Source organism: Anopheles funestus, chromosome X (assembly GCF_943734845.2).
Source record: "Anopheles funestus chromosome X, idAnoFuneDA-416_04, whole genome shotgun sequence".
Classification (NCBI taxonomy): Eukaryota; Metazoa; Arthropoda; class Insecta; order Diptera; family Culicidae; genus Anopheles; species Anopheles funestus.
This window is the reverse complement of record NC_064597.1, coordinates 4911016-4938989: the sequence shown is the minus strand read 5'-3', so window position 1 is coordinate 4938989 and position 27974 is coordinate 4911016. Positions and strand designations below refer to the sequence as shown.

General features: G+C 45.2%; 2 protein-coding genes across 9 annotated transcripts in view; one reads left to right on the top strand and one right to left on the bottom strand.

Moving 5' to 3' along the window:
• The window catches only part of LOC125760417 (low-density lipoprotein receptor-related protein 2), a 43290-nt gene extending 26878 nt beyond the window's left edge, over window positions 1–16412 (top strand). For all 7 annotated transcript variants that reach the window (XM_049424780.1, XM_049441538.1, XM_049420503.1 and 4 more), the window contains exons 6-16: window positions 1–255; window positions 351–2666; window positions 3190–9050; window positions 9115–9521; window positions 9618–11125; window positions 11193–11505; window positions 11667–13435; window positions 13639–13800; window positions 13877–14144; window positions 14283–14560; window positions 14643–16412. In XM_049424780.1, the coding sequence (XP_049280737.1) occupies window positions 1–255; window positions 351–2666; window positions 3190–9050; window positions 9115–9521; window positions 9618–11125; window positions 11193–11505; window positions 11667–13435; window positions 13639–13800; window positions 13877–14144; window positions 14283–14560; window positions 14643–14872 (13367 nt within the window). In that variant the 3' untranslated portion in view covers window positions 14873–16412. The remainder of the gene's footprint in view (window positions 256–350; window positions 2667–3189; window positions 9051–9114; window positions 9522–9617; window positions 11126–11192; window positions 11506–11666; window positions 13436–13638; window positions 13801–13876; window positions 14145–14282; window positions 14561–14642) is intronic.
• Window positions 16413–17823: 1411 nt separating this feature from the next.
• Window positions 17824–27974, bottom strand: part of LOC125761781 (uncharacterized) — a 60050-nt gene continuing 49899 nt past the window's right edge. For both annotated transcript variants that reach the window (XR_007418144.1, XM_049423291.1), the window contains exon 2: window positions 17824–19549. Coding sequence is in view for 1 of the 2 variants with exons in the window: in XM_049423291.1 (XP_049279248.1) it covers window positions 18968–19372 (405 nt within the window). In the remaining variant the exon portion in view is untranslated. The remainder of the gene's footprint in view (window positions 19550–27974) is intronic.

Genomic DNA, 27974 nt, shown 5'->3' with positions numbered 1-27974 from the left:
ATTTTCCACCTTGCCACGGTGGTCAATTCCGGTGTGCGAATGCACTCTGCATACCGGCAACGTTTCACTGCGATGGGTACCATGACTGTTCGGATGAGAGTGATGAGGCGAACTGTACAGCGATCGCCTGCCCAGACAACAAGTTCCTGTGTCCGAGAGGTGGCCCGAATGGACAGGCCAAGTGCATCTTCAAGTCGAAACTGTGCGATGGCAAACGGGACTGCGAGGATGGAACCGATGAGGAAACGGCATGCTGTAAGTGTTATAGACTCCACGAGATACTGGATAGCTGCTTGTTTCCACGATGCCTAACCTATTTCTGCAATTGAATTTATGTTTCTCGACAACAGCGACAACTTCGTGTCCAGCGTTGGGCTGTGAGCATAAGTGTGGCCCATCGCTAACGGGCGGTGTGTGTTACTGTCCGGTGGGGCGTACACTATCGCCGGACAATCGTACCTGTGCCGATCTGGACGAGTGTACGGTGTGGGGCCACTGCGATCAACTTTGCACCAATACGGACGGTTCGTTCTCGTGCGCGTGCGCCACCGGTTACACGCTGATGGAGAAGACACGCTGTGTCGCACCGACCGCCTCCAGTTTGGAGTTATTTTTCGCCTACGATCGTGCGATACTGCGCATGAGTGCGCATGGGCAAGATTCTCGCATCATAGCCAACGCAACTGGCGCTAGTGGGTTGTCCTACCATTACGCGAAGAATCTGCTGTACTGGTCCGACATTAAGACGCGCAAGGTGCAGTCGCAGGTGCTGGTGGATGGTGGTTTCGGTGGGCATGATTTCTCGCTGCCCGGTACCTGGGCACCGGTAGCGATCGCTATCGATTGGGTTGGTGACAAGCTGTACGTGGCAGATCTGGTCGGCCAGAAGGTGGACGTGTTCGAGCTGGATGGCCGTTGGCATGCGGTTGTGCTCGGTTCTAACCTAACGAGCCCAGCTGATTTGGCCCTCGATCCTACCGCGGGTTTGATGTTTGTGGCCGACGGTAGCCATGTGCTCCGTGCTCACATGGACGGTACGCACGCGAAATCGATCGTTTCTGAGGCCGCATACAAAGCATCCGGTGTCGCAGTGGATGTGATTGCAAGGCGCGTCTTCTGGTGCGACTCGCTGCTCGACTATATTGAGTCGGTAAGCTACGAGGGTGAACGGCGCGTCATGATACTACGTGGTCAGCAGGTACCGAGCCCGTCCCGGTTGGCACTGTTCGAGAATCGAGTGTTTTGGTCGGACGCAACCAAGCAGGGCATCATGTCGGTGGACCGTTTCGAAGGTTCCTCCAGCATACAGTCGATCTTCAAGGCGAAAGACATCCGGGAACCGCGGGCACTGATTGCGGTCCATCCGCTTACCCAGCCGAAGGTGTCGAATCCGTGCGGCAGCAACAATGGTGGCTGTTCGCAGATGTGTGTCGTGACCGCGGTTCAGGGTGCACCGTCCGGGCTCGGGTATCGATGTGCCTGCCACACCGGCTGGCAGCTGTCGAAGGATCTGATGAACTGTCACCTGGTGCGCCAATTTCTGATGTACTCCCAGCAACGTTTCATCAAGGGTAAGGTGCTCGATCCGGTAATAGAAGGCTTTAGTGATGCGATTCTGCCGGTGGTATCCCGCCGGGCACGTTTCGTCGGGCTGGACTTCGATGCGGTGGACGAACACATCTACTACTCGGACGTGCTGCAGGACGTTATCTATCGGGTGCACCGCAACGGTACCGGGCGTGAGATTGTACTTGCGTCCCAGAACGAAGGTGTCGAGGGTCTGGCAGTGGACTGGGTGTCGAAGAATCTGTACTACATCGATAGCCGGAAGGGCACGCTAAACGTACTGTCGACGCGTAATACTAGCTACCGGCGTACGCTGCTGAAAAATCTAAAACGCCCACGTGCGATTGTCGTCCATCCGAACCGGGGCTACATCTACTTCTCCGAATGGGACCGTCCGGCTAACATTAGCCGTGCGAATGCGGACGGCAGTGGGTTGATCGTGTTCCGTAACCTTACCCTCGGCTGGCCCAACGGTTTGTCGATTGATTTCCGCGAGGATCGTGTCTACTGGTGTGACGCTCTGCTCGATCACGTGCAGCACTCGAACCTGGACGGTACGGACGTGCGGACGGTAAACTCCCGTCTCATCCGTCATCCGTTCTCGATCGTCATACACGAAGAGTGGATGTACATCACGGACTGGCGGCTCGATGCAATCGTACGGCTGAACAAGCTGAACGGTGAACAGGAAGAAATTATGGTACGGGAACCGCAAACTAACCGACTGTACGGTGTGAAGGTGTACAGCCACAGTGTGCAGAGCATCGACGCGAGCCAACCGTGTGGCGTGAACAATGGCGGATGTGAGAAGCTGTGCTTTGCGCTGCCACGCAACGAAACGGAGGACACGTCAACCAGGACATCGAAGACAATGGAAACCAGCAGTCGGCTGGTGGTGAAGTGTGGTTGCCCATACGGTGAGCGGCTCGGTGACGATGGGCGTAGCTGTCTGTCCGATCCTAACGCGGAACCACCGGTACAGCCGTGCCCGAATACGTGGGACTTTACATGCAACAATCAGCGCTGCATACCGAAATCTTGGATCTGCGATGGTGACGACGACTGTCTGGACAACTCGGACGAGGAACAGAACTGCACAAGTACGTACAATGATCATACCTAGCGTTAGGTCAATCTGAATGAATCTTCAAACTAAATGAATAACTCTGAGTTATGAATTTCCAAACATTCATGAATCTACAAGATACTCTGAATTCCAAGATTACATGTTCTCTTGAGAATCGACAGCAGAGAGACTTTTTTCAAAAGATTCACTAAGCTTTAATACTGTTTATTATAATTGTTTTGTTACTTTATTGATAAAACCAAAGTCGAGAATACAAAGCTATGTCACTAGTAAGCGCAAGGAAAGCTCCTCAGGTCATCATCCACAGATGTTGATCTCTTAGGAGCGCCAAGGAACCTACAGATAGCCATTTTTGTTCTTAAGTTAGTGCTGAATTAGCTCTAGAATGGAATACCAATGCAATGTCTTATAACAAATCAATGATCGTTTATCACAGATGACTCTTAGATGATTTGGGTATTCGTAGAGTATCAGGCCAGTCCAAGGATCTAGAGAAGAAGATTACGGAACCTTTTTTTTATTTTTTTTTTTCTCAGAACCAACATGTGGCGCGAACGAGTTCCAGTGTAAATCAGGACGGTGCATCCCGCTCAACTTCCGCTGCGATCAAGAGAATGACTGTGGTGATCATTCGGATGAGTTCGAGTGTGGCAATGTGACCTGCGCTGCCTCACAGTTTGCGTGCGAAAATGGCCGTTGCATCCCGAACATCTGGAAGTGTGACAGCGAGAACGACTGTGGTGACGGTTCGGACGAGGGTCCGTTCTGTGCGGAGAAAACGTGCGCCTACTTCCAGTTTACGTGTCCACGAACGGGACATTGCATACCGCAAAGTTGGGTGTGCGATGGTGATGACGATTGCTTTGACAAGCAGGACGAGAAGGACTGTCCGCCGATAACGTGCCTGGCGAATCAATTCAAGTGTGCGGACCTGCGGCAGTGTGTGGAGGAACCGTACAAGTGTGACGGCATACCGGACTGTAACGATGGTAGCGATGAGCTCGGTTGCCCGACGATGGAACCGAACCAGTGCAATCTGGAGAAACACTTCCGCTGTCGGTCGTCGGGCGTTTGCATCCCGATCGCGTGGCACTGTGACGGTTCGAACGACTGTGACGACCATTCGGATGAGGAGGACTGCAGCAAGATCACCTGCCCGAACGGGTTCTACAAGTGTGCGAATGCGAAATGCGTCTTCAAGGCGTACATCTGCGACGGCAAGGATGATTGTGGCGATGGATCAGACGAGAGTGTAGAGCATGCTTGTGTCACACCGCCTCAGCGATGTCCCCATGGTCAGTGGGCATGTCCGGGTGTGACGGAACGATGCGTTAACATGACGTCGGTCTGCGATGATGTGCCGGACTGTCCGAACGGTGCGGACGAAGGGCTTGGATGTGATCTTGCCCAGTGCCAGCACCAGACCGGCCTGTGCTCGAACGGTTGCCAAAAGACGCCACTCGGTGCACTCTGCATCTGTCCACCGGGCGAAGAGCTGGCACCGGACAACTTCACGTGCAAGGATTTGAACGAATGCGATCCACCTGGGCTGTGTTCGCAGCGTTGTACCAACACCAAAGGTTCGTACTTTTGCTCGTGCGTCGATGGGTACGTGCTGGAACCGAACAAGCACACGTGCAAAGCGGTGAACCATCCTGCTGCATTCCTGATCATCTCCAACCGTCACTCGATACTGGTCGCCGATCTGAAGGAGCAAGGTCTCGAACGGGTACCGATCATTGTGGAGAACGTGGTAGCGACCGCATCGAACATGCACACCGGCACAATCTTCTGGAGCGATATGAAGCTGAAGAAGATCTCGCGCCTGGACCGGGGACTGGAGCCACAGGAAATCATATCCACCGGGTTGGATCTGGTGGAGGGGCTGGCGTACGATTGGATCGGCCAGAATCTGTACTGGCTCGACAGCAAGCTGAACACGATCGAGGTAGCGCATGAGAATGGTACGAACCGGTTGGTGCTGGTGCGGGAAAACATTACGCAACCGCGCGGTATGTGTCTCGATCCGAGCCCGAACGCGAAATGGTTGTTCTGGACGGACTGGGGTGAAAATCCACGCATCGAACGTATCGGCATGGACGGTACGATGCGTGAAACGATCGTCAGCACGAAGATTTACTGGCCGAACGGGTTAACGCTCGATGTGGCAACACAGCGCGTCTACTTTGCCGACTCGAAGCTGGACTTTATTGACTTCTGCTATTACAACGGTACTGGCCGGCAGCAGGTACTTGCCGCCAGCCACTATCTACTGCATGCTCACTCGCTCTCGCTGTTCGAGGACACACTGTACTGGACGGATAGGCAGCTGAATCGGGTACTATCCGCGCACAAGTATCGTGGCACCAACCAGACGGTTGTGAGTCATCTCATCTCACAGCCACTGTCCGTGCATGTGCATCATCCGTCGCTTCAGCCACAGTACGAAAGTCCGTGCCGTAAGGCATCCTGCCAGCACGTGTGCCTGCTGAGTCCGTCCGATCCGGCCGGCTATACGTGCAAGTGTCGTCCAGGCTATCGGCTACTGTCGGAGGGTCGCTGTACCGAGGAGGAGAACGCCTTCATCATGCTGCTCAAGGGTAACCAGATAGTGGATGTACCGTTTAACGGTGGTGATGCACGTTCGAGCGGACTGATGCCGGTGGTAGGAATCGAGGGTGGCATCAGTCTGGATTACGATCGGAAGGGTGAGATGGTGTACTGGGTGCAGGGACGGGATGAAACGGATGATGAAAACTGTACAATCTATGCGACACCGTACGGTGGTGGCAATCGAACAGAATTTCTCGGTCCCGATACTGGACTGGTCGGGGCAGCATACACGATCGCATTCGACTGGATCGGGCGCAATCTGTACGTGGGCAATCGGCTAGCGTCCAATATAGAGGCGATCAGTGTCGATGGTAAGGTGCGTTACCGTACGGTCGTGCTGGCAAACGATGGTAACCGTACGTCGGTTGCGAAACCGAAACAGCTCGCACTTGATCCCGCCGACGGTCGTCTGTTCTGGATCGACGAGGGTGGTTTCGGCGTCCTGACGAAGGTTGCATCCGCCGGTATGGATGGATCGGATCCGCGCGTACTCGACGATACGGTACAGTTCCCGGAATCGATTACGATTGATGCGGAAAAACGACGCGTGTACTACAGCACCCGGTTGCCGCCGGCGGTCCTATCGATCGAGTACGACGGTACCGGACAGCGGACGATACTCAGCGAAGAGAACGCAATCTCACGACCACGTGCACTGGCAGTGCTTGAGTCACGCCTATACTTCCTCGATCCGACCTACGAAAAGTTGGCCCGTGTCGATCTGCCGAATGGTGACAATGCGAAGCTTATTCTCGACAACGAACCAGACCTGCGCCAGATGGTGATCTACCGGAAGCGTTCATCGCTGCAACATCCGTGCACGATGAACAATGGTGGATGCGAACACCTGTGCATCCCACACACGGGCTCATCGCGCGTTTGTGCTTGTGGCGTCGGATACAAGAAGGAGAACGACGTGGCCTGCACGCCGTACAAAACGTTCGCCGTTGTGTCGCAGCTGGACGTGACGCGTGGTTTCAGCCTGCGCGATAGTACCGAGGCAATGGTACCGATTACCGGTCCGGGCCATCACATACTGCACGTGGACGTACTGTACCGAGAATCGTGGATCTACTGGGTGGAGTACAACAGGGGCCATTGGAACGGTATCTTCCGGGTGCGACCGAACGGTACTGAGCTGCAGCACATCATACGGGATGGTATCGGTAGCAACGGTATACGTGGTATCGCCATCGACTGGGTTGCGGGTAATATGTACTTTACGAATGTCTTCCCACACGAAAACTACGTGGAGGTGGCATGGCTGGACGGTACACACCGGAAGGTACTCGTCAAGACGACGAACGATGCACCACGCGAACTGGCAGTGAATCCGATCAAACGACTGCTCTACTGGATCGATTATGGGCAATACCCAAGGATTGGGAAGTGTTATCTGGACGGGTCAAACTGGACACCGGTGGTAACGTCGGGTATATCGAACCCGCGCGATCTTACCGTCGACATGCTGACGCACGACGTCTACTGGGTCGATTCGAAGCTTGACATGATACAGAAGGTATCGTACAGTGGTGGTCACCGGCAGGTCATACGACGCAACCTAGCGAACCCGATGGCACTGGCCGTCTTCCTTACCGACGTGTACTGGGTCGATCGTAATCTGGCGAGCGTGTTCCGTGCATCCAAGTTCCCGGGCAATACTACACGACCAGAGCGACTTCGCACCAATCTGCCAAAGTTGCGCGACATCACAATCTACGACATCAACAGTCAGCCGATGGATGACGCTAATCCGTGCCTACGGTTGGGCAATGGAGGATGCGATCAGCTGTGTTTCGCACTACCGCCCGACTACAGCCAGAAGCCTAGCTTCAAGTGTGACTGTGCAGTTGGACGATTGGCCGCCGATGGACGACACTGCGAGCTGACCGACGAGTATATCATCTTTGCAACGCGTACCGAAATTCGTGCCATCGATCTGGATCCGGTTTCGACGAACGTACCGTTCGCACCGGTGGTTAACCTTACGAATGTGGTTGGACTTGACTTTGATTACGCGGACAACAAGTTGTTCTTTACGCAGATACGCCCTTGGTCGAAGATTGCCTGGCTGCGCGGTGACAAACCGGACGCGTCCGCCATTACGCCTGTTATTACGCGTGGCATCAATCCGGAGGGTATTGCGTACGATTGGACGCAGCGCAAGATTTATTGGACGGACAGCTCGAACAATTCGATCTACGCGATGAATACGGACGGTACTGAGCTGGTGATGATTGCACGAGTCGAACGGCCGAGGGCTATTGTGCTGGATCCGTGCAACGGTACACTGTACTTTACTGATTGGGGTCGTTTCGGTACGTCCGGCAAGATCTTCCGCACGACAATGGCGGGATCGCTGAAGCGGGCTATCATCGATCGGGATCTGTCACAACCGTCTGGGTTGGCGATTGATTATGACGACCGGATGCTTTACTGGACGGATGCGGTGCGGGAGAAGATTGAACGTTCGCAGCTGGATGGTAAATTCCGCGAGGTGTTAATCTCCGCCACCATCTACCCGTTCGCGATTACCGTGTTCCGGAACTATATCTACTGGACGGATCTGCAGCTGCGCGGTGTATACCGGGCGGAGAAACACACCGGTGCCGGTGTGCACGAGATGGTAAAACGTTTGGAAGATTCACCGCGAGACATCCACATCTACAGTGCGACCCGTCAACAGTGTCAGGCGAATCCGTGCCTGCAGAACAATGGTGGCTGTGCGCAGAGTTGTCATCCGGGTGCGAACGGTAAGCCCGAGTGCAAGTGTGACGACAGTACGAAACCGGTGAACGAGGGACGCATGTGTGCGCCGAAGAATCATACGTGCGATGCGAGCAAGTTCTACTGTCAGAACGGTAAGTGTATCTCGCGGATGTGGTCGTGCGATGGTGATGACGACTGTGGCGATAGTTCGGACGAAGACGTCAACTACTGTGCGTTCCATTCTTGTGCACCGAACGAGTTCCGGTGTGCGAACGGGCGTTGTATCTTCAAGTCGTGGAAGTGTGACCATGAAAATGACTGCAAGGATGGATCGGATGAGGAGGGCTGTACGTATCCGCCGTGCGTGGACGGTGAGTTTACGTGCGCGAATGGACGGTGCATACCTCAGGCACAGGTCTGCAACGGTGTGAACGACTGCAAGGACAATGGTACGTCGGACGAGACGCATGAACGGTGCCCAACCAACACCACCTGTCCGCCGAACCATCTCAAGTGTGACCGTACGAACATCTGCGTGGAACCGTACTGGCTGTGCGATGGCGACAACGACTGTGGTGACAACTCGGACGAAAATCCGCTCCATTGTGCGCAACGTACATGCCCGCAGAATAGCTTCCGGTGTCCGAATCATCGCTGCATACCGGCTACATGGTACTGCGACGGTGACGATGACTGTGGTGACGGTGCGGACGAACCGCCAGAGTACTGCAAATCGGAGGGACGCACCTGTTTCGGTGATCTGTTCACGTGCGACAATGGAAACTGTATACCGCGCATCTATATCTGCGATGGTGATAATGACTGTCTGGACAACTCGGACGAGGACAACCGGCATCAGTGCAATGATCGGAAGTGTGACGAAGACACCGAGTTCACCTGCCACGAGAATAAGGCGTGGGCACGGGCCCAGTGCATACCGAAGAAGTGGATCTGCGACGGTGATCCGGATTGTGTGGACGGAGCGGATGAAAATACGACCCTACAGCACTGTCCATCGCCGCAACCGTGCGGTGACGACATGTTTACCTGTTCCAATGGTCGATGCATCAATCAGGTACGTGCGCGGACATTCGCTATTTGAAGAGCTGTGTGTTTCTAAATATTGGTTTTGCTTTCAGGGCTGGGTATGTGATCATGATAACGATTGTGGGGATGGTTCCGATGAGGGCAAGAATTGCAACAGCCAGTACAAGACGTGTACGCCGCAGGAATTCACCTGCCAGAACTTCAAGTGCATCAGGAACCAGTATCGGTGCGACGGTGAGGATGACTGTGGCGACCATTCAGACGAGGTTGGTTGCAAGAAGGAGAACAGTACGTGTGCTGAGGGCAAGTTTACCTGTAACAATGGTCAGTGCATCGACTACCATCTGGTGTGCAACAAGGTGCCAGACTGTTCGGATGAGTCGGACGAACCGCTACACTGCAACGTAGATGAATGTGCCAAGGTGGAAATACACCGGTGCGGTCACAAGTGTGTCGATACGCTCACCAGCTACTACTGTGACTGTAACCAGGGTTATAAGTGAGTATATCTAGACAACAAGCCAGACGATAGCTTCATGTTTGGGTGTGAGCAGTATTTTAAACAACAACAAAATCTTGTTCTTCTTCTCCACAGATTGTTGGAGGACGGTAAAGCATGTGCGGATATTGACGAGTGCATTGAGACACCCGGTGTCTGCTCGCAACACTGTTCCAATACGCCCGGTGGCTATTACTGTAAGTGTGACGAGCGATATTACGAGCGACAAAATGACGAGCATACGTGCAAACGTAAGGACGCAACGGAACCGTGGTTGATCTTTAGCAACAAGTACTACGTGCGTAACATGTCAACCGATGGTCACCAGTACAATCTGATCCACCAGGATCTGATGAATGTCGTGGCGATCGATTTCGACATGCACGAGCATGAGATGTACTTCTGCGACGTGACGGCGAAGACGATCTTCAAGTCAAGCTTTGGCTCACTGGTGGAGGACGGTGTGCGCATTGAGAAAACGCCGGTAATTAAGCACGACTCGCACGGGCTGGAGGGTATTGCGATCGATTGGGTTGGACGGAAGCTGTACTGGTTGGATCGCCATTCGAAGAACCTAGACGTGGCAGAGTTGGACGGTACGCGTCGCAAGACGCTCCGTTCGGGCGTGGTAGATCCACGAGCCATCGTCGTACATCCGGGTATTGGGTATCTGTACTTCACGTCCTGGCATCTACAGGCTTACATTGCGAAGATGGGAATGGATGGGTCTAACTTTACGCGCATACTAACTTGGGAGGATGATATTGCCTGGCCGAATGCACTGACGATCGATTACTTCACGGACCGCATCTATTGGGCGGATGCACATCTGGACTATATTGCGTTCGCCGATCTTGAGGGTCGTCACCGGCACGTTGTGTTGTCGGGTGCCCGCGTACCACACGTATTCGCACTCTCCATCTTCGATGACCATCTGTACTGGACCGATTGGAACTTGAAGGCGATACTGCGTGCGAACAAGTTCACCGGCGCAAACTATACGGTGGTGCGCAATACTACGCATCGTCCGTACGATGTGCACATTAGCCATCCGCTGCGTCAGGTACCGTTCCCGAATCCGTGCGGCACGACCAATGGTGGCTGTTCGCATCTCTGTCTGTTAGCGCCACCGCTCGAATCGACCTATCTGAATGTGGAGGGTTACCTGGAGGAGGGTGCACCAAGCTATCGGTGCGCCTGCCCGAACCAGTTCTATCTGGCGCGAGATCAAAAGACTTGCATTGCGAACTGTACCAGCGGGCAGCATCGGTGCGGTGGGGATGATGAGAAGTGCATACCGTGGTTCTGGAAGTGTGACGGCGAACCGGACTGTAAGGATCGGTCGGACGAACCGAAGAGCTGTCCGGCGCGGCACTGCCGTGCCGGCACATTCCAGTGCGGCAATGGTAACTGTACGCCCTCGACAACGATTTGTGACGGTACGGATGACTGTGGAGATGGTACGGACGAGCATAACTGCGATCTACCGTGCCCGGTGTCGGACTTCAAGTGTAAGTCCAGTGGACGCTGCATACTGGACAGCTGGAAGTGTGATGGTGATGCCGACTGCAAGGACGGTAGTGATGAAGATCCGGAGATATGCCGTAAGTATCCGTGCAGTGTGGCACTGTATGACACAGAGACGTAACTGTTAACTCTTCCCCCGCACAGATAAGCGCGTGTGTGACCCGGAGACAGAATTTAGCTGCAAGAATGGACGCTGCATACCGAAGCTTTGGATGTGTGACTTTGACAACGACTGTGGAGATGATTCGGACGAACCGGCGTATATGTGCCGGCAGCGCAACTGCACTACGGGATGGTCACGCTGTCCGGGTCAGTCCAACTATCGTTGCATTCCGAAATGGTTGTTCTGTGACGGTAAGGACGATTGTCGGGATAAGAGCGACGAGCTGCCTGAGAACTGCCCGCAGTGCAATTTGGAGACCGACTTCAAGTGCAACAATAATCGTTGTATACCGAGGTATGTTGGTAGACACCTTACAGGCTATTCAACAGCTTTAAAATGACATATTTAACGAGATTCTTTCAGCAAGTTATTCATTTGTTGACAAGTTCTTTAATAGTGCATCATTAAGTATTATACCTGTACTTAACCATCGATTTTTTGGTCTACTTTTCTAGACAATGGATGTGTGACTTTGCGGATGATTGCGGTGATGGTAGCGACGAGAGTGAAGCCCAATGCAAGGGCAAATATCGCGAATGTTCCGAGTCGGAGTTCCGCTGCGACAATGGCAAGTGTATCTCGAGCCGGTGGCGTTGCGATCACGAGGACGACTGTGGTGACAACTCGGACGAGTATGGATGCGAAGGCTTCCAGTGCAAGAATGGTACGTTCCAGTGTACATCGGGCCATTGCATTGCGGCCTACTTCCGATGCGATGGTGACCGAGACTGCCGGGATATGTCGGATGAGATCGGGTGTCCGCCCCGGTTCCCCGGTGGTCGCTACTGTCCCGAGTCACGGTTCCAGTGTGCGAACAATTTGTGCGTGCTGCCGTCGGACCTGTGCGACGGTACGGATGATTGTGGTGACAACTCGGACGAGGCAGCCTCTGTCTGTACGAACTTCAACTGTGACACGTTGCGCCGGTTCCAGTGTACCAACCATCGGTGCGTTGCCCGCTACCAGATCTGTGATGGTGTCGACAACTGTGGGGATGGTTCGGACGAGAACAATATGACGCTGTGTGCTGCACGACAAAAGCCGTGCGATCTGTACACACAGTACCAGTGCGCTAATCGGAAATGTATCGATCGGGCACAGATATGCGACTATGCGGACGATTGCGGGGATGGTTCGGATGAGCTGGGTTGCCACAGGACGGCCAGCTGTTCGGCACTGACGAAGGGTGGATGTGAGCATCACTGCGTCAATCTGACGGATGGTGGTTACATTTGCGCCTGTTACGCCGGGTTCATTATCGATGCGGAGAATAAGAAGCGTTGCACGGACATTGACGAGTGTGAGACGGGTACGCATGGCTGTTCACATCTCTGCACCAACCTGAACGGTACGTTCGAGTGTAGTTGCCGGGAGGGTTTCCGACTGTCCGATCGTGTATCGGGCGTGTGCAAAGCGGTGAAAGGTGAACCGCTGCTGGTGCTGTCTGGTGGGCCGGAGATCCGAGCGTACGATACAGCACAGAACCGCCAGTTTGATGTGATCGCGGGCGAAAAGCGCATCGAAGCACTCGATTACAATCCCGAATCGCAGATGATCTTCTGGACGGACAGCTACGATAAAACGATCAAGCGTTCGTACATGGTGAACGCGATGAACGGCGATGCAAAGGTTGGTTTCGCGCAGGATCTCAACATGAAGGGTGGCACAAAACCAACCGCACTGGCCGTTGACTGGGTCGCGGACAATCTGTACTGGGCGGAAACGGACCGTACCGGTTCGAAGCCGCGCGGTCGCATTATGGTAGCGAAAACGGATGGTCGGTACAGGCGGGCACTGGTGCAGGCTGGTCTCGAGGTACCGACGGCGATTGCCGTCGATCCACAGCTGGGACGTATGTACTGGGCGGATGCGGGTACCGCACCGAAGATCGAGGTGTCGTGGATGGATGGTTCGAAACGCTTCCCCATCATTACCGAGGCGATCCGTCATCCGGCCGGGTTGACCATCGACTACTCGCAAGATCATGCCGTCTACTGGGTCGACACCAAGCTGAACACGATCGAGGTGATGAAGAAGGACGGTACGATGCGTCGTACCGTGCTGAAGGGTGACCTGCTGAAGCACCCTGTGTCGCTGGATGTGTTCGAATCGAACCTGTACTGGGTGACGCGAGATACCGGCGAGCTACTGCGACAGGATAAGTTTGGACGGGGCGTCCAGGTGACGGTACAGCGCAACCTTGCCAATCCGTCCAGCATTAAGGGTGAGTAACTGCCGTGCTCTAAAGCAGGGGTCTCCAAACTACGGCCCTCCCGAGAGATCCCGAGATCCCGGCCCTCAGCTGTGGCTATTCCACTCAAAGCGGCCCGCCATCTAAAAAGTTTGGAGGCCCCTGCTCTAAACCTGGGTACCTTTGAGTTATGCTGACTGACTTCATTTTTGTGCTGTCTTTTGCTTTGTTCACAGTCTATCATGAGTTGCGTTACAACACCACGCTGAACAATCCGTGCTACCGGAACCCGTGCTCACATCTGTGTCTACTCGTCCCCGGTGGACGTCGCTGTTCCTGCCCGGACAACACAGTCCCAACATCGCACCGTAGCACCGCGGAAGTTATTTGTGATGCACGTAAGTAGAGGACTGTGAGCAAAAGGCCGTAATTGTACGTAAAGCTAATGCATGTTGCTATCTGCTATATCTGCAGCTGCTGAACGAGCACGACCGGCACCGCGTGTCTGTCCGTGCCAGAATGGAGGGCTCTGTAAGGAAGCCGACCCTGCACAAGGTGCCGCTACCGGTGAGTTGGTATGCGTGTGTCTGCCAGAGTTCTCCGGCATCCACTGCGAGGTGTACAGTGAGAAGATCCTTGGTGCCGCCGGTAGTAGCACGACCGCCATCTTTGTGCCGCTGTTGATCGTACTGCTGATTGCCATTGCCATCGGGCTGTTCGTCATTGTAAAGAAGCGACCATTGTAAGTGATACCCGGAGAGTAGGGTAGCGACCTAACACAAGTCACTTACACAAATCTCTCTCTCTCTCTCTCTCTCTCTCTCTCTCTCTCTCTCTCTCTCTCTCTTTCTCTCTCCCTCACAACTCACACGCTTTACAGTGGAAAACCGAGCCTCAGCTCGTCCCAGAGCGTTTCGTTCCGTCCCGGCACAAACGTGGAGTTCAACTCGTCCGAGTTCCCGTCCGCCCAACGATTGCCCGGTGCACCGGGTGGACTTGGTGGTGCCGCGACCGGGAACACAACCGGCACCGCCATCACACCGCTCGATGGCTACAGTCTTGATACGCTCAACAACAAGAACACTGACTTCAGCAATCCGATGTACGACGCCGTCCAGGCCGGATCCGATCCGATGCCAACAAGCAACATGCCCTCCGGTAGATGTTTAGCACTACACACACTGTGTTGTCAGCTCAGACACTAACTCTTTCCATTGTTCGGTTTTTCCTTCTCCATCAGACATCTACGAAGTACCGTCAGATGTGGGCAAGCTGAACGGCCGTAAGGAAGGATCGTCCATTTCTAGTGGACCCTTCACTGAACCCGTATCGGCCATACTGGCCCCCAGTAGCATCACCCACAAAACCTCGCCCCAGCTAAATCTACGTCCCAAGGAGCTGAACCCTTCGATGCACGACACGGGCAAGGATACGCAGCTGCTGGTCGAGGAAGATAAATCGGAATGCTAGGGAAGCTACTGGGAAACATAAAAAAAGAAGAAAGGTAGAGATGCGCTCCTTCTCATTTAGGGGGGAAGGGTGTGTATACATGTTTGTAAATGTGCTGTAGGAGCCAAGCTCAAATCCCAAGCAGAATGGGGAACCATGGGGAAGGGGTGGGGGTAGGGAAATTGAATGCGACAAGGGGCGGGGTATTGGGTCAGTGCAGCCAATGTGGGGCGTGCATTGTCGTGCAGCCTGGGGAACAGCGTGGCTGGGCTGGGGTATTATTGGCCCTGACACACGTTCCTCTTTTATGAGAAGCCTACGATATAAGCAATACATTATATAAACGTAACCTAAGTTTTTGTTAAGGTTTCTATAGAAACGGTTAAGATCAAGTGGGCAATAGAGAAAGCGATAGAGAAAGAGTGAAAGAGAGAGAAAGAGAGAGAGAGAGAAAAAAAAAGAGAGAAAAAGAGAGCGAGAGAGAGAGAGAAAAGTAAAATGGAAAGCTGAAACGAGATGGACTTAGGTCGTGAGCAGATTGTAAAAGAGCAAACAAATTGCAGTAACTTGAAGTGAATGTATTCAGGTGGATAGACGGACCATGATGTAACGGATGTGAATGAGAAGATTAACGGAACAAGAGACAGACGATACGTCCAACAGTTGAACAAAACGAAACAGAAGAAGGGAACAGTTACAACTACTAGTTTTGTATATAGTTAAACAAGTGATGGTGTGTTAAATATTGAAGTCACTGTGTTTGCAGTGCAGTTCCGGTCTGTTGCAACAATTTTGTAGTAGAACGTGCACACATAAACAACACACACACACACACACCCACACTCAAACAACAAATGTACACACACATCGGCAAACTGGTGCAAAAGTCACAGCACAAATCTTGCGTTCCTGCGGAGCGGAAGCGGTATTAAAAAAAAACAAAAAGCAGAAAGGTGTATTGATGTAGTGGGTCGGGTGCGTGAAGCAAATAAGATGTTATTTTATCTTGAGTATTGTTGTTCTAATGTAATCTTACGATGATATTTACTGATCGATGTGCTGCCCTTACTGACGGCAATGCCCCTACTACTGAGCTGTTCCGTGAGAGGGTACGGGTCGACTGGCAGCAGGGAACCGAAACGGACTGGCATCGAGTAAGGTGCCTTATTAGAGTCATATACCGGAATGTATGAAAAAAAAACGTAAGATGAAATCGTAATTAAAGGTTTTTAATTTCTTCGAATCGTACTAAAACAAAAACGACCAACTTCCTCGTTGTTTGACAATAAACACACACAAAAAATTCTTTACAAAACCTGCCCATGCTCTCCGAACAGTTTGTTTTAATGTAAAGATTTAAAAATTTTGATGTAAAAATTATATTAAGTTCGAAATCTGATCATTTTAGTGTCTTTTCAGGTGTATTAATGATCGCACAAGTATGCAACACACACACAAAGACGCAGAATCAAATTCTACACAAATCATGTGAACATTGTTGTTGGCTATCTCTTCAGGATTTCGAGTAATTCGCAAATAAAGAAAACTTTGAAATATTTCACTTCAGTTTTTTGGTAATAACTTTAGTACTAATGATCGGACAGGTAAGTAAAATACATACAAAGATGCAGAATTGAATTCTACACAAATCATCCGAACATTGTTGATGTCTATCTCGTCAGGATTTCAAGTAATTCGCAAATAAAGAAAACTTTGAAATATTTCACTTTGGTTTTTTGGTAATAACTTTAGTACTAATGATCGGACAGGTAAGTAAAATACATACAAAGATGCAGAATTGAATTCTACACAAATCATCCGAACATTGTTGATGTCTATCTCTTCAGGATTTCGAGTAATTAGAAAAAAAAGAAAATTTTGAAATATTTCATGAAATATTTCAAAAAGGTCAAAAGTGTCAGAGAAAAAATGAAACTTTTCATGAAATATTTCAACGATGAAAAGTTTCACAGAAAAAATGAAACATTTCATGAAATATTTCATGAAAATTTTCATGAAATATTTCATCAATTTTCGTGCCAACAGATTCATGAGAAGTCAAGGAGTCTAAAACAGTTGAAGTTGGGGGTCTAGGGGGCCTCAAACGGGTGGTGGAGGGGGTGCGGCGGTGAAAAACCAAAAAAAAATAAAGCAAAAAAAAATTGGGCCCACGAACCGAAGAAAATGTGAAAAATCAAAGTGAAAAAATACGCTCCAAAATTTGAAAATCTGGTACCGTCGATTAGAAAAAAGCAAAAAAAAAATTGGGCCCACGAACCGACGAAAATGTGAAAAATCAAAGTGTAAAAATACGTTTTGGTTTTTGAAGTGCTACCTCCTCGCCTGGTATGCTCTCCTGTTACTTCAAACCATTTCGCCTGATAGTTTTCGAAATCCAAAAGTACCCAAAAGTATCGAAAAAGTACCAGTTGCAGCAACCAAGTAACAGGAGAGCATACCAGGCGAGGAGGTAGCACTTCAAAAACCAAAACGTATTTTTACACTTTGATTTTTCACATTTTCGTCGGTTCGTGGGCCCAATTTTTTTTTTGCTTTTTTCTAATCGATGGTACCAGATTCTCAAATTTTGGAGCGTATTTTTTCACTTTGAATTTTCACATTTTCTTCGGTTCGTGGGCCCAATTTTTTTTGCTTTATTTTTTTTTGGTTTTTCACCGTCGCACCCCCTCCTGCACCTGTTTGAGGCCCCCTAGACCCCTAACTTCAACTGTTTTAGACTCCTTGACTCCTCATTAATCTGTTGGCACGAAAATTGATGAAATATTTCATGAAAATTTTCATGAAATATTTCATGAAATGTTTCATTTTTTCTGTGAAACTTTTCATCGTTGAAATATTTCATGAAAAGTTTCATTTTTTCTCTGACACTTTTGACCTTTTTGAAATATTTCATGAAATATTTCAAAATTTGCTTTATTTGCGAATTACTCAAAATCCTGAAGAGATAGCCTACTACAATGTTCGGATGATTTGTGTAGAATTTGATTCTGCATCTTTGTATGTGTTTTACTTACCCGTCCGATCATTAGTACTAAAGTTATTACCAAAAAACCAAAGTGAAATATTTCAAAATTTTGGTTTTTTGCGATTTACTTGAAATCCTGACGAGATAGCCATCAACAATGTTCGGATGATTTGAGTAGAATTTGATTTTGCATCTTTGCCTGTGTTTTACTTACCCGTCCGATCATTAGTGCTAAAGTTATTACCAAAAAACTGAAGTGAAATATTTCAAAATTTTCTATTTTTGCTAATTACTCGAAATCCTGACGAGATAGCCATCAACAATGTTCGGATGATTTGTGTAGAATTTGATTCTGCGTCTTTGTGTGTGTGTTGCATACTTTTCGGATCATTTGTATTAAAGTTATAACCAAAAAACGAAATTGAAATATTTCAAAAGTTTCTTTATTTAGCGATTTACTTGGAAACCTGAAGAGATAGCCAACTAGAATGTCTAGATGATTTGTGTAGAATTTAATTCTGCATCTTTGTGTATTTTTTGCATACTTTTCGGATCATTAGTACTAAAGTAATTAACGAAAGAAAAAGATGAAATATTTCAAAATTAGTTATATTTGCGAATTACTTGAAATACTTAAGAGATAGCCATCAACAATGTTCGGATGATTTGTGTAGAATTCAATTCTGCATCTTTGCATGTGTTTTACATACCTGTCCGATCATTAGTACTAAAGTTATTAACAAAAAACCGAAGTGAAATATTTCAATGTTTTCTTTATTTGCGATTTACTTGAAATCCTGACGAGATAGACATCAACAATGTTCGGATGATTTGTGTAAAATTCAATTCTGCGTCTTTGCATATGTTTTGCATAATTTTCCGATCATTAACACTTAAGTTATAATAAAAAAAGGAGGTACATGTATAATTTTTTCCTCGTTCTTCATGTTCTTGCTCGTCGGGTTGGTTTCTTGTCTGGGAACAACGACCTCATTGTTCTCGCCCTGTTCTACCCGAATGAAAACTTTTCGTATTTTATGCGTTTCGTCCTAGGTGGCGCTTTGCTACAGGTTCGTGTCCTAGCTAACTAGGACGTCTTGGTCGCCACAGTACTCCCGTCTTGACTGGTGTTACCGATAGCGCAGAGGGATTATAACTCTGCGTTGTGGTCTCGTAACGCCGGTCGATATGTTGTCGTCCTCCTTTTGTGGTAAGATCGGTGTAGGTTGGTTGCGGGTGGTGGCTCGTTCAGCTGTCTGCGGCGATGCTAGACTGGACGTCGGCTCTTGGGTTCTAGACGGCTGCTCGACCGATACCGAGTTGTCCATTGGTTCTTTTCGTCTTCGCGTCAGATCGGGTGGATCGTCTGTTGTGTAGGCCGGTTTCAGGCGATCTATATATATCTGTGACGGTTGTCCATTTACCAGAATCTGGAAGAACTTTAAGCTTCGCTGAAGTATCCGGTATGGTCCTTGGTAGGGTGTCGTCATGGTGGATTGGACGTTGTCGTTACGCACAAACACGGCTGGGTGCATTTGTGCAGATCGTTGTGCACAAATGCAGATCGATTGGTATGCTAAACGGCTTTCGTTGATCGTATGTTGCTCATCGCTTCCCACAGCATCTGGGGTTCATTCGCGTGGTGGTGTACCCTCTGCGACAAATTCCGCGGAGTTGGTGAGTGTCCCATAGACGAGTTATGCCGATGATACCTGGAAGAAAGAGATTTCAAACAATTGGCATTAAAATAAATCAATTTTATTTTTTTTGCAAAATTTCTCAAAAAAAACGTAAGGGGTAAGCCTTATGAAATTTTCGAGTTGAAATTTTTTTGAAATTTTTTTTTCGATTTTTTATTCTTTTTTTAGTTTAAAGCATTATTTGAGTGAAAAGAAACATATTGGAACAAATTCCCATTAAAATATATCACATTTTTCAATTTTGCTAAATTGTTCAAAAACAGGGTAAGGAACTTGGTTCCCTGAATAACTTCTGGGCCAGACATCTGACGGTATGGCCGTCCAAGAAGAAAATGTAGCCATTGGTGCCATCTATCGACCACAAGTTAAAGATTGACGATCCGTTGGATACCGACCGAGTTATAGGCAAAAGTTGGTGCAAAAATGAGAAAAATTTTACATTTTCTCAAACAGGGTAAGGAACTTGGTTCCTCGAATAACTTCTGGCACAGACATCTGAGGGCATGGCCGTCCAAGAAAAAAATGTAGCCATTGATGCCATCTATCGACCACAGGTTAAAGATTGGCGATCCGTTGGATACCGACCGAGTTATAGGCAAAAGTTGGTGCAAAAATGACCCTTAGTAAATTTTCATTTTTTTGAATTTTTTGATTTTTTCATTATTTTTCACTCTTTTTTTTATTTCAATCATTATTTGAGTGAAAAGAAACTCATTGCAACCAATTGGGATTAAAACAAAACAATTTTATATTTTTTGCAAAATTTCACAAAAAAAACGTAAGGGGTACCCCTTATGAAATTTTCGAGTTGAAATTTTTTTTAAATTTTTTTTTCGATTTTTGATTCTTTTTTTAGTTTAAAACATTATTTGAGTGAAAAGAAACATATTGCAACAAATTCCCATTAAAATATATCACATTTTTCAATTTTGCTAAATTGTTCAAAAACAGGGTAAGGAACATGGTTCCCTGAATAACTTCTGGCACAGACATCTGACGGTATGGCCGTCCAAGAAGAAAATGTAGCCATTGGTGCCATCTATCGACCACAGGTTAAAGATTGGCGATCCGTTGGATACCGACCGAGTTATAGGCAAAAGTTGGTGCAAAAATGAGAAAAATTTTACATTTTCTCAAACAGGGTAAGGAACTTGGTTCCTCGAATAACTTCTGGCACAGACATCTGAGGGCATGGCCGTCCAAGAATAAAATGTAGCCATTGATGCCATCTATCGACCACAGGTTAAAGATTGGCGATCCGTTGGATACCGACCGAGTTATAGGCAAAATTTGGTGCAAAAATGACCCTTAGTAAATTTTCATTTTTTTGAATTTTTTGATTTTTTCATTATTTTTCACTCTTTTTTTTATTTCAATCATTATTTGAGTGAAAAGAAACTCATTGCAACCAATTGGGATTAAAACAAAACAATTTTATATTTTTTGCAAAATTTCACAAAAAAAACGTAAGGGGTACCCCTTATGAAATTTTCGAGTTGAAATTTTTTTGAAATTTTTTTTTCGATTTTTGATTCTTTTTTTAGTTTAAAGCATTATTTGAGTGAAAAGAAACATATTGCAACAAATTCCCATTAAAATATATCACATTTTTCAATTTTGCTAAATTGTTCAAAAACAGGGTAAGGAACTTGGTTCCCTGAATAACTTCTGGCACAGACATCTGACGGTATGGCCGTCCAAGAAGAAAATGTAGCCACTGGTGCCATCTATCGACCACAAGTTAAAGATTGGCGATCCGTTGGATACCGACCGAGTTATAGGCAAAAGTTGGTGCAAAAATGAGAAAAATTTTACATTTTCTCAAACAGGGTAAGGAACTTGGTTCCTCGAATAACTTCTGGCACAGACATCTGAGGGCATGGCCGTCCAAGAAGAAAATGTAGCCATTGATGCCATCTATCGACCACAGGTTAAAGATTGGCGATCCGTTGGATACCGACCGAGTTATAGGCAAAATTTGGTGCAAAAATGACCCTTAGTAAATTTTCATTTTTTTGAATTTTTTGATTTTTTCATTATTTTTCACTCTTTTTTTTATTTCAATCATTATTTGAGTGAAAAGAAACTCATTGCAACCAATTGGGATTAAAATAAAACAATTTTATTTTTTTTGCAAAATTTCTCAAAAAAAACCTAAGGGGTACCCCTTATGAAATTTTCGAGTTGAAAATTTTTTGAAATTTTTTTTTCGATTTTTAATTCTTTTTTTAGTTTAAAGCATTATTTGAGTGAAAAGAAACATATTGCAACAAATTCCCATTAAAATATATCACATTTTTCAATTTTGCTAAATTGTTCAAAAACAGGGTAAGGAACATGGTTCCCTGAATAACTTCTGGCACAGACATCTGACGGTATGGCCGTCCAAGAAGAAAATGTAGCCATTGGTGCCATCTATCGACCACAAGTTAAAGATTGGCGATCCGTTGGATACCGACCGAGTTATAGGCAAAAGTTGGTGCAAAAATGAGAAAAATTTTACATTTTCTCAAACAGGGTAAGGAACTTGGTTCCTCGCATAACTTCTGGCACAGACATCTGAGGGCATGGCCGTCCAAGAATAAAATGTAGCCATTGATGCCATCTATCGACCACAGGTTAAAGATTGGCGATCCGTTGGATACCGACCGAGTTATAGGCAAAATTTGGTGCAAAAATGACCCTTAGTAAATTTTCATTTTTTTGAATTTTTTGATTTTTTCATTATTTTTCACTCTTTTTTTTATTTCAATCATTATTTGAGTGAAAAGAAACTCATTGCAACCAATTGGGATTAAAATAAAACAATTTCATTTTTTTTGCAAAATTTCTCAAAAAAAACGTAAGGGGTACCCCTTATGAAATTTTCGAGTTGAAAATTTTTTGAAATTTTTTTTTCGATTTTTGATTCTTTTTTTAGTTTAAAGCATTATTTGAGTGAAAAGAAACAAATTGCAACAAATTCCCATTAAAATATATCACATTTTTCAATTTTGCTAAATTGTTCAAAAACAGGGTAAGGAACTTGGTTCCCTGAATAACTTCTGGCACAGACATCTGACGGTATGGCCGTCCAAGAAGAAAATGTAGCCATTGGTGCCATCTATCGACCACAAGTTAAAGATTGGCGATCCGTTGGATACCGACCGAGTTATAGGCAAAAGTTGGTGCAAAAATGAGAAAAATTTTACATTTTCTCAAACAGGGTAAGGAACTTGGTTCCTCGCATAACTTCTGGCACAGATATCTGAGGACATGGCCGTCCAAGAATAAAATGTAGCCATTGATGCCATCTATCGACCACAGGTTAAAGATTGGCGATCCGTTGGATACCGACCGAGTTATAGGCAAAATTTGGTGCAAAAATGACCCTTAGTAAATTTTCATTTTTTTGATTTTTTTGATTTGTTCATTATTTTTCACTCTTTTTTTTATTTCAATCATTATTTGAGTGAAAAGAAACTCATTGCAACCAATTGGGATTAAAATAAAACAATTTCATTTTTTTTGCAAAATTTCTCAAAAAAAACGTAAGGGGTAAGCCTTATGAAATTTTCGAGTTGAAATTTTTTGGAATTTTTTTTTCGATTTTTGATTCTTGTTTTAGTTTAAAGCATTATTTGAGTGAAAAGAAACATATTGCAACAAATTCTCATTAAAATATATCACATTTTTCAATTTTGCTAAATTGTTCAAAAACAGGGTAAGGAACTTGGTTCCCTGAATAACTTCTGGCACAGACATCTGAGGGCATGGCCGTCCAAGAAGAAAATGTAGCCATTGGTGCCATCTATCGACCACAAGTTAAAGATTGGCGATCCGTTGGATACCGACCGAGTTATAGGCAAAAGTTGGTGCAAAAATGAGGAAATTTTACATTTTCTCAAACAGGGTAAGGAACTTGGTTCCTCGAATAACTTCTGGCACAGACATCTGAGGGCATGGCCGTCCAAGAATAAAATGTAGCCATTGATGCCATCTATCGACCACAGGTTAAAGATTGGCGATCCGTTGGATACCGACCGAGTTATAGGCAAAATTTGGTGCAAAAATGACCCTTAGTAAATTTTCATTTTTTTGAAGTTTTTGATTTTTTCATTATTTTTCACTCTTTTTTTTATTTCAATCATTATTTGAGTGAAAAGAAACTCATTGCAACCAATTGGGATTAAAATAAAACAATTTCATTTTTTTTGCAAAATTTCTCAAAAAAAACGTAAGGGGTACCCCTTATGAAATTTTCGAGTTGAAATTTTTTTGAAATTTTTTTTTCGATTTTTGATTCTTTTTTTAGTTTAAAGCATTATTTGAGTGAAAAGAAACATATTGCAACAAATTCTCATTAAAATATATCACATTTTTCAATTTTGCTAAATTGTTCAAAAACAGGGTAAGGAACTTGGTTCCCTGAATAACTTCTGGCACAGACATCTGACGGTATGGCCGTCCAAGAAGAAAATGTAGCCATTGGTGCCATCTATCGACCACAAGTTAAAGATTGGCGATCCGTTGGATACCGACCGAGTTATAGGCAAAAGTTGGTGCAAAAATGAGGAAATTTTACATTTTCTCAAACAGGGTAAGGAACTTGGTTCCTCGAATAACTTCTGGCACAGACATCTGAGGGCATGGCCGTCCAAAAATAAAATGTAGCCATTGATGCCATCTATCGACCACAGGTTAAAGATTGGCGATCCGTTGGATACCGACCGAGTTATAGGCAAAATTTGGTGCAAAAATGACCCTTAGTAAATTTTCATTTTTTTGAATTTTTTGATTTTTTCATTATTTTTCACTCTTTTTTTTATTTCAATCATTATTTGAGTGAAAAGAAACTCATTGCAACCAATTGGGATTAAAATAAAACAATTTCATTTTTTTTGCAAAATTTCTCAAAAAAAACGTAAGGGGTACCCCTTATGCAATTTTCGAGTTGAAAATTTTTTGAAATTTTTTTTTTCGAATTTTGATTCTTTTTTTAGTTTAAAGCATTATTTGAGTGAAAAGAAACATATTGCAACAAATTCCCATTAAAATATATCACATTTTTCAATTTTGCTAAATTGTTCAGAAACAGGGTAAGGAACATGGTTCCCTGAATAACTTCTGGCACAGACATCTGACGGTATGGCCGTCCAAGAAGAAAATGTAGCCATTGGTGCCATCTATCGACCACAAGTTAAAGATTGGCGATCCGTTGGATACCGACCGAGTTATAGGCAAAAGTTGGTGCAAAAATGAGAAAAATTTTACATTTTCTCAAACAGGGTAAGGAACTTGGTTCCTCGAATAACTTCTGGCACAGACATCTGAGGGCATGGCCGTCCAAGAAGAAAATGTAGCCATTGATGCCATCTATCGACCACAGGTTAAAGATTGGCGATCCGTTGGATACCGACCGAGTTATAGGCAAAATTTTATGCAAAAATGACCCTTAGTAAATTTTCATTTTTTTGAATTTTTTGATTTTTTCATTATTTTTCACTCTTTTTTTTATTTCAATCATTATTTGAGTGAAAAGAAACTCATTGCAACCAATTGGGATTAAAATAAAACAATTTCATTTTTTTTGCAAAATTTCTCAAAAAAAAACGTAAGGGGTACCCCTTATGAAATTTTCGAGTTGAAATTTTTTTGAAATTTTTTTTTCGATTTTTGATGCTTTTTTTAGTTTAAAGCATTATTTGAGTGAAAAGAAACATATTGCAACAAATTCCCATTAAAATATATCACATTTTTCAATTTTGCTAAATTGTTCAAAAACAGGGTAAGGAACTTGGTTCCCTGAATAACTTCTGGCACAGACATCTGAGGGCATGGCCGTCCAAGAATAAAATGTAGCCATTGATGCCATCTATCGACCACAAGTTAAAGATTGGCGATCCGTTGGATACCGACCGAGTTATAGGCAAAAGTTGGTGCAAAAATGAGAAAAATTTTACATTTTCTCAAACAGGGTAAGGAACTTGGTTCCTCGAATAACTTCTGGCACAGACATCTGAGGGCATGGCCGTCCAAGAATAAAATGTAGCCATTGATGCCATCTATCGACCACAGGTTAAAGATTGGCGATCCGTTGGATACCGACCGAGTTATAGGCAAAATTTGGTGCAAAAATGACCCTTAGTAAATTTTCATTTTTTTGAATTTTTTGATTTTTTCATTATTTTTCACTCTTTTTTTTTATTTCAATCATTATTTGAGTGAAAAGAAACTCATTGCAACCAATTGGGATTAAAATAAAACAATTTCATTTTTTTTGCAAAATTTCTCAAAAAAAACGTAAGGGGTACCCCTTATGAAATTTTCGAGTTGAAAATTTTTTGAAATTTTTTTTTCGATTTTTGATTCTTTTTTTAGTTTAAAGCATTATTTGAGTGAAAAGAAACATATTGCAACAAATTCCCATTAAAATATATCACATTTTTCAATTTTGCTAAATTGTTCAAAAACAGGGTAAGGAACATGGTTCCCTGAATAACTTCTGGCACAGACATCTGACGGTATGGCCGTCCAATAAGAAAATGTAGCCATTGGTGCCATCTATCGACCACAAGTTAAAGATTGGCGATCCGTTGGATACCGACCGAGTTATAGGCAAAAGTTGGTGCAAAAATGAGAAAAATTTTACATTTTCTCAAACAGGGTAAGGAACTTGGTTCCTCGAATAACTTCTGGCACAGACATCTGAGGGCATGGCCGTCCAAGAATAAAATGTAGCCATTGATGCCATCTATCGACCACAGGTTAAAGATTGGCGATCCGTTGGATACCGACCGAGTTATAGGCAAAATTTGGTGCAAAAATGACCCTTAGTAAATTTTCATTTTTTTGAATTTTTTGATTTTTTCATTATTTTTCACTCTTTTTTTTATTTCAATCATTATTTGAGTGAAAAGAAACTCATTGCAACCAATTGGGATTAAAATAAAACAATTTCATTTTTTTTGCAAAATTTCTCAAAAAAAACGTAAGGGGTACCCCTTATGAAATTTTCGAGTTGAAAATTTTTTGAAATTTTTTTTTTCGAATTTTGATTCTTTTTTTAGTTTAAAGCATTATTTGAGTGAAAAGAAACATATTGCAACAAATTCCCATTAAAATATATCACATTTTTCAATTTTGCTAAATTGTTCAAAAACAGGGTAAGGAACTTGGTTCCCTGAATAACTTCTGGCACAGACATCTGAGGGCATGGCCGTCCAAGAATAAAATGTAGCCATTGATGCCATCTATCGACCACAAGTTAAAGATTGGCGATCCGTTGGATACCGACCGAGTTATAGGCAAAAGTTGGTGCAAAAATGAGAAAAATTTTACATTTTCTCAAACAGGGTAAGGAACTTGGTTCCTCGAATAACTTCTGGCACAGACATCTGAGGGCATGGCCGTCCAAGAAGAAAATGTAGCCATTGATGCCATCTATCGACCACAGGTTAAAGATTGGCGATCCGTTGGATACCGACCGAGTTATAGGCAAAATTTGGTGCAAAAATGACCCTTAGTAAATTTTCATTTTTTTGAATTTTTTGATTAGTCATTATTTTTCACTCTTTTTTATATTTCAATCATTATTTGAGTGAAAAGAAACTCATTGCAACCAATTGGGATTAAAATAAAACAATTTCATTTTTTTTGCAAAATTTCTCAAAAAAAACGTAAGGGGTACCCCTTATGAAATTTTCGAGTTGAAAATTTTTTGAAATTTTTTTTTCGATTTTTGATTCTTTTTTTAGTTTAAAGCATTATTTGAGTGAAAAGAAACATATTGCAACAAATTCCCATTAAAATATATCACATTTTTCAATTTTGCTAAATTGTTCAAAAACAGGGTAAGGAACATGGTTCCCTGAATAACTTCTGGCACAGACATCTGACGGTATGGCCGTCCAAGAAGAAAATGTAGCCATTGGTGCCATCTATCGACCACAAGTTAAAGATTGGCGATCCGTTGGATACCGACCGAGTTATAGGCAAAAGTTGGTGCAAAAATGAGAAAAATTTTACATTTTCTCAAACAGGGTAAGGAACTTGGTTCCTCGAATAACTTCTGGCACAGACATCTGAGGGCATGGCCGTCCAAGAAGAAAATGTAGCCATTGATGCCATCTATCGACCACAGGTTAAAGATTGGCGATCCGTTGGATACCGACCGAGTTATAGGCAAAATTTGGTGCAAAAATGACCCTTAGTAAATTTTCATTTTTTTGAATTTTTTGATTTTTTCATTATTTTTCACTCTTTTTTTTATTTCAATCATTATTTGAGTGAAAAGAAACTCATTGCAACCAATTGGGATTAAAATAAAACAATTTCATTTTTTTTGCAAAATTTCTCAAAAAAACCGTAAGGGGTACCCCTTATGAAATTTTCGAGTTGAAAATTTTTTGAAATTTTTTTTTCGATTTTTGATTCTTTTTTTAGTTTAAAGCATTAT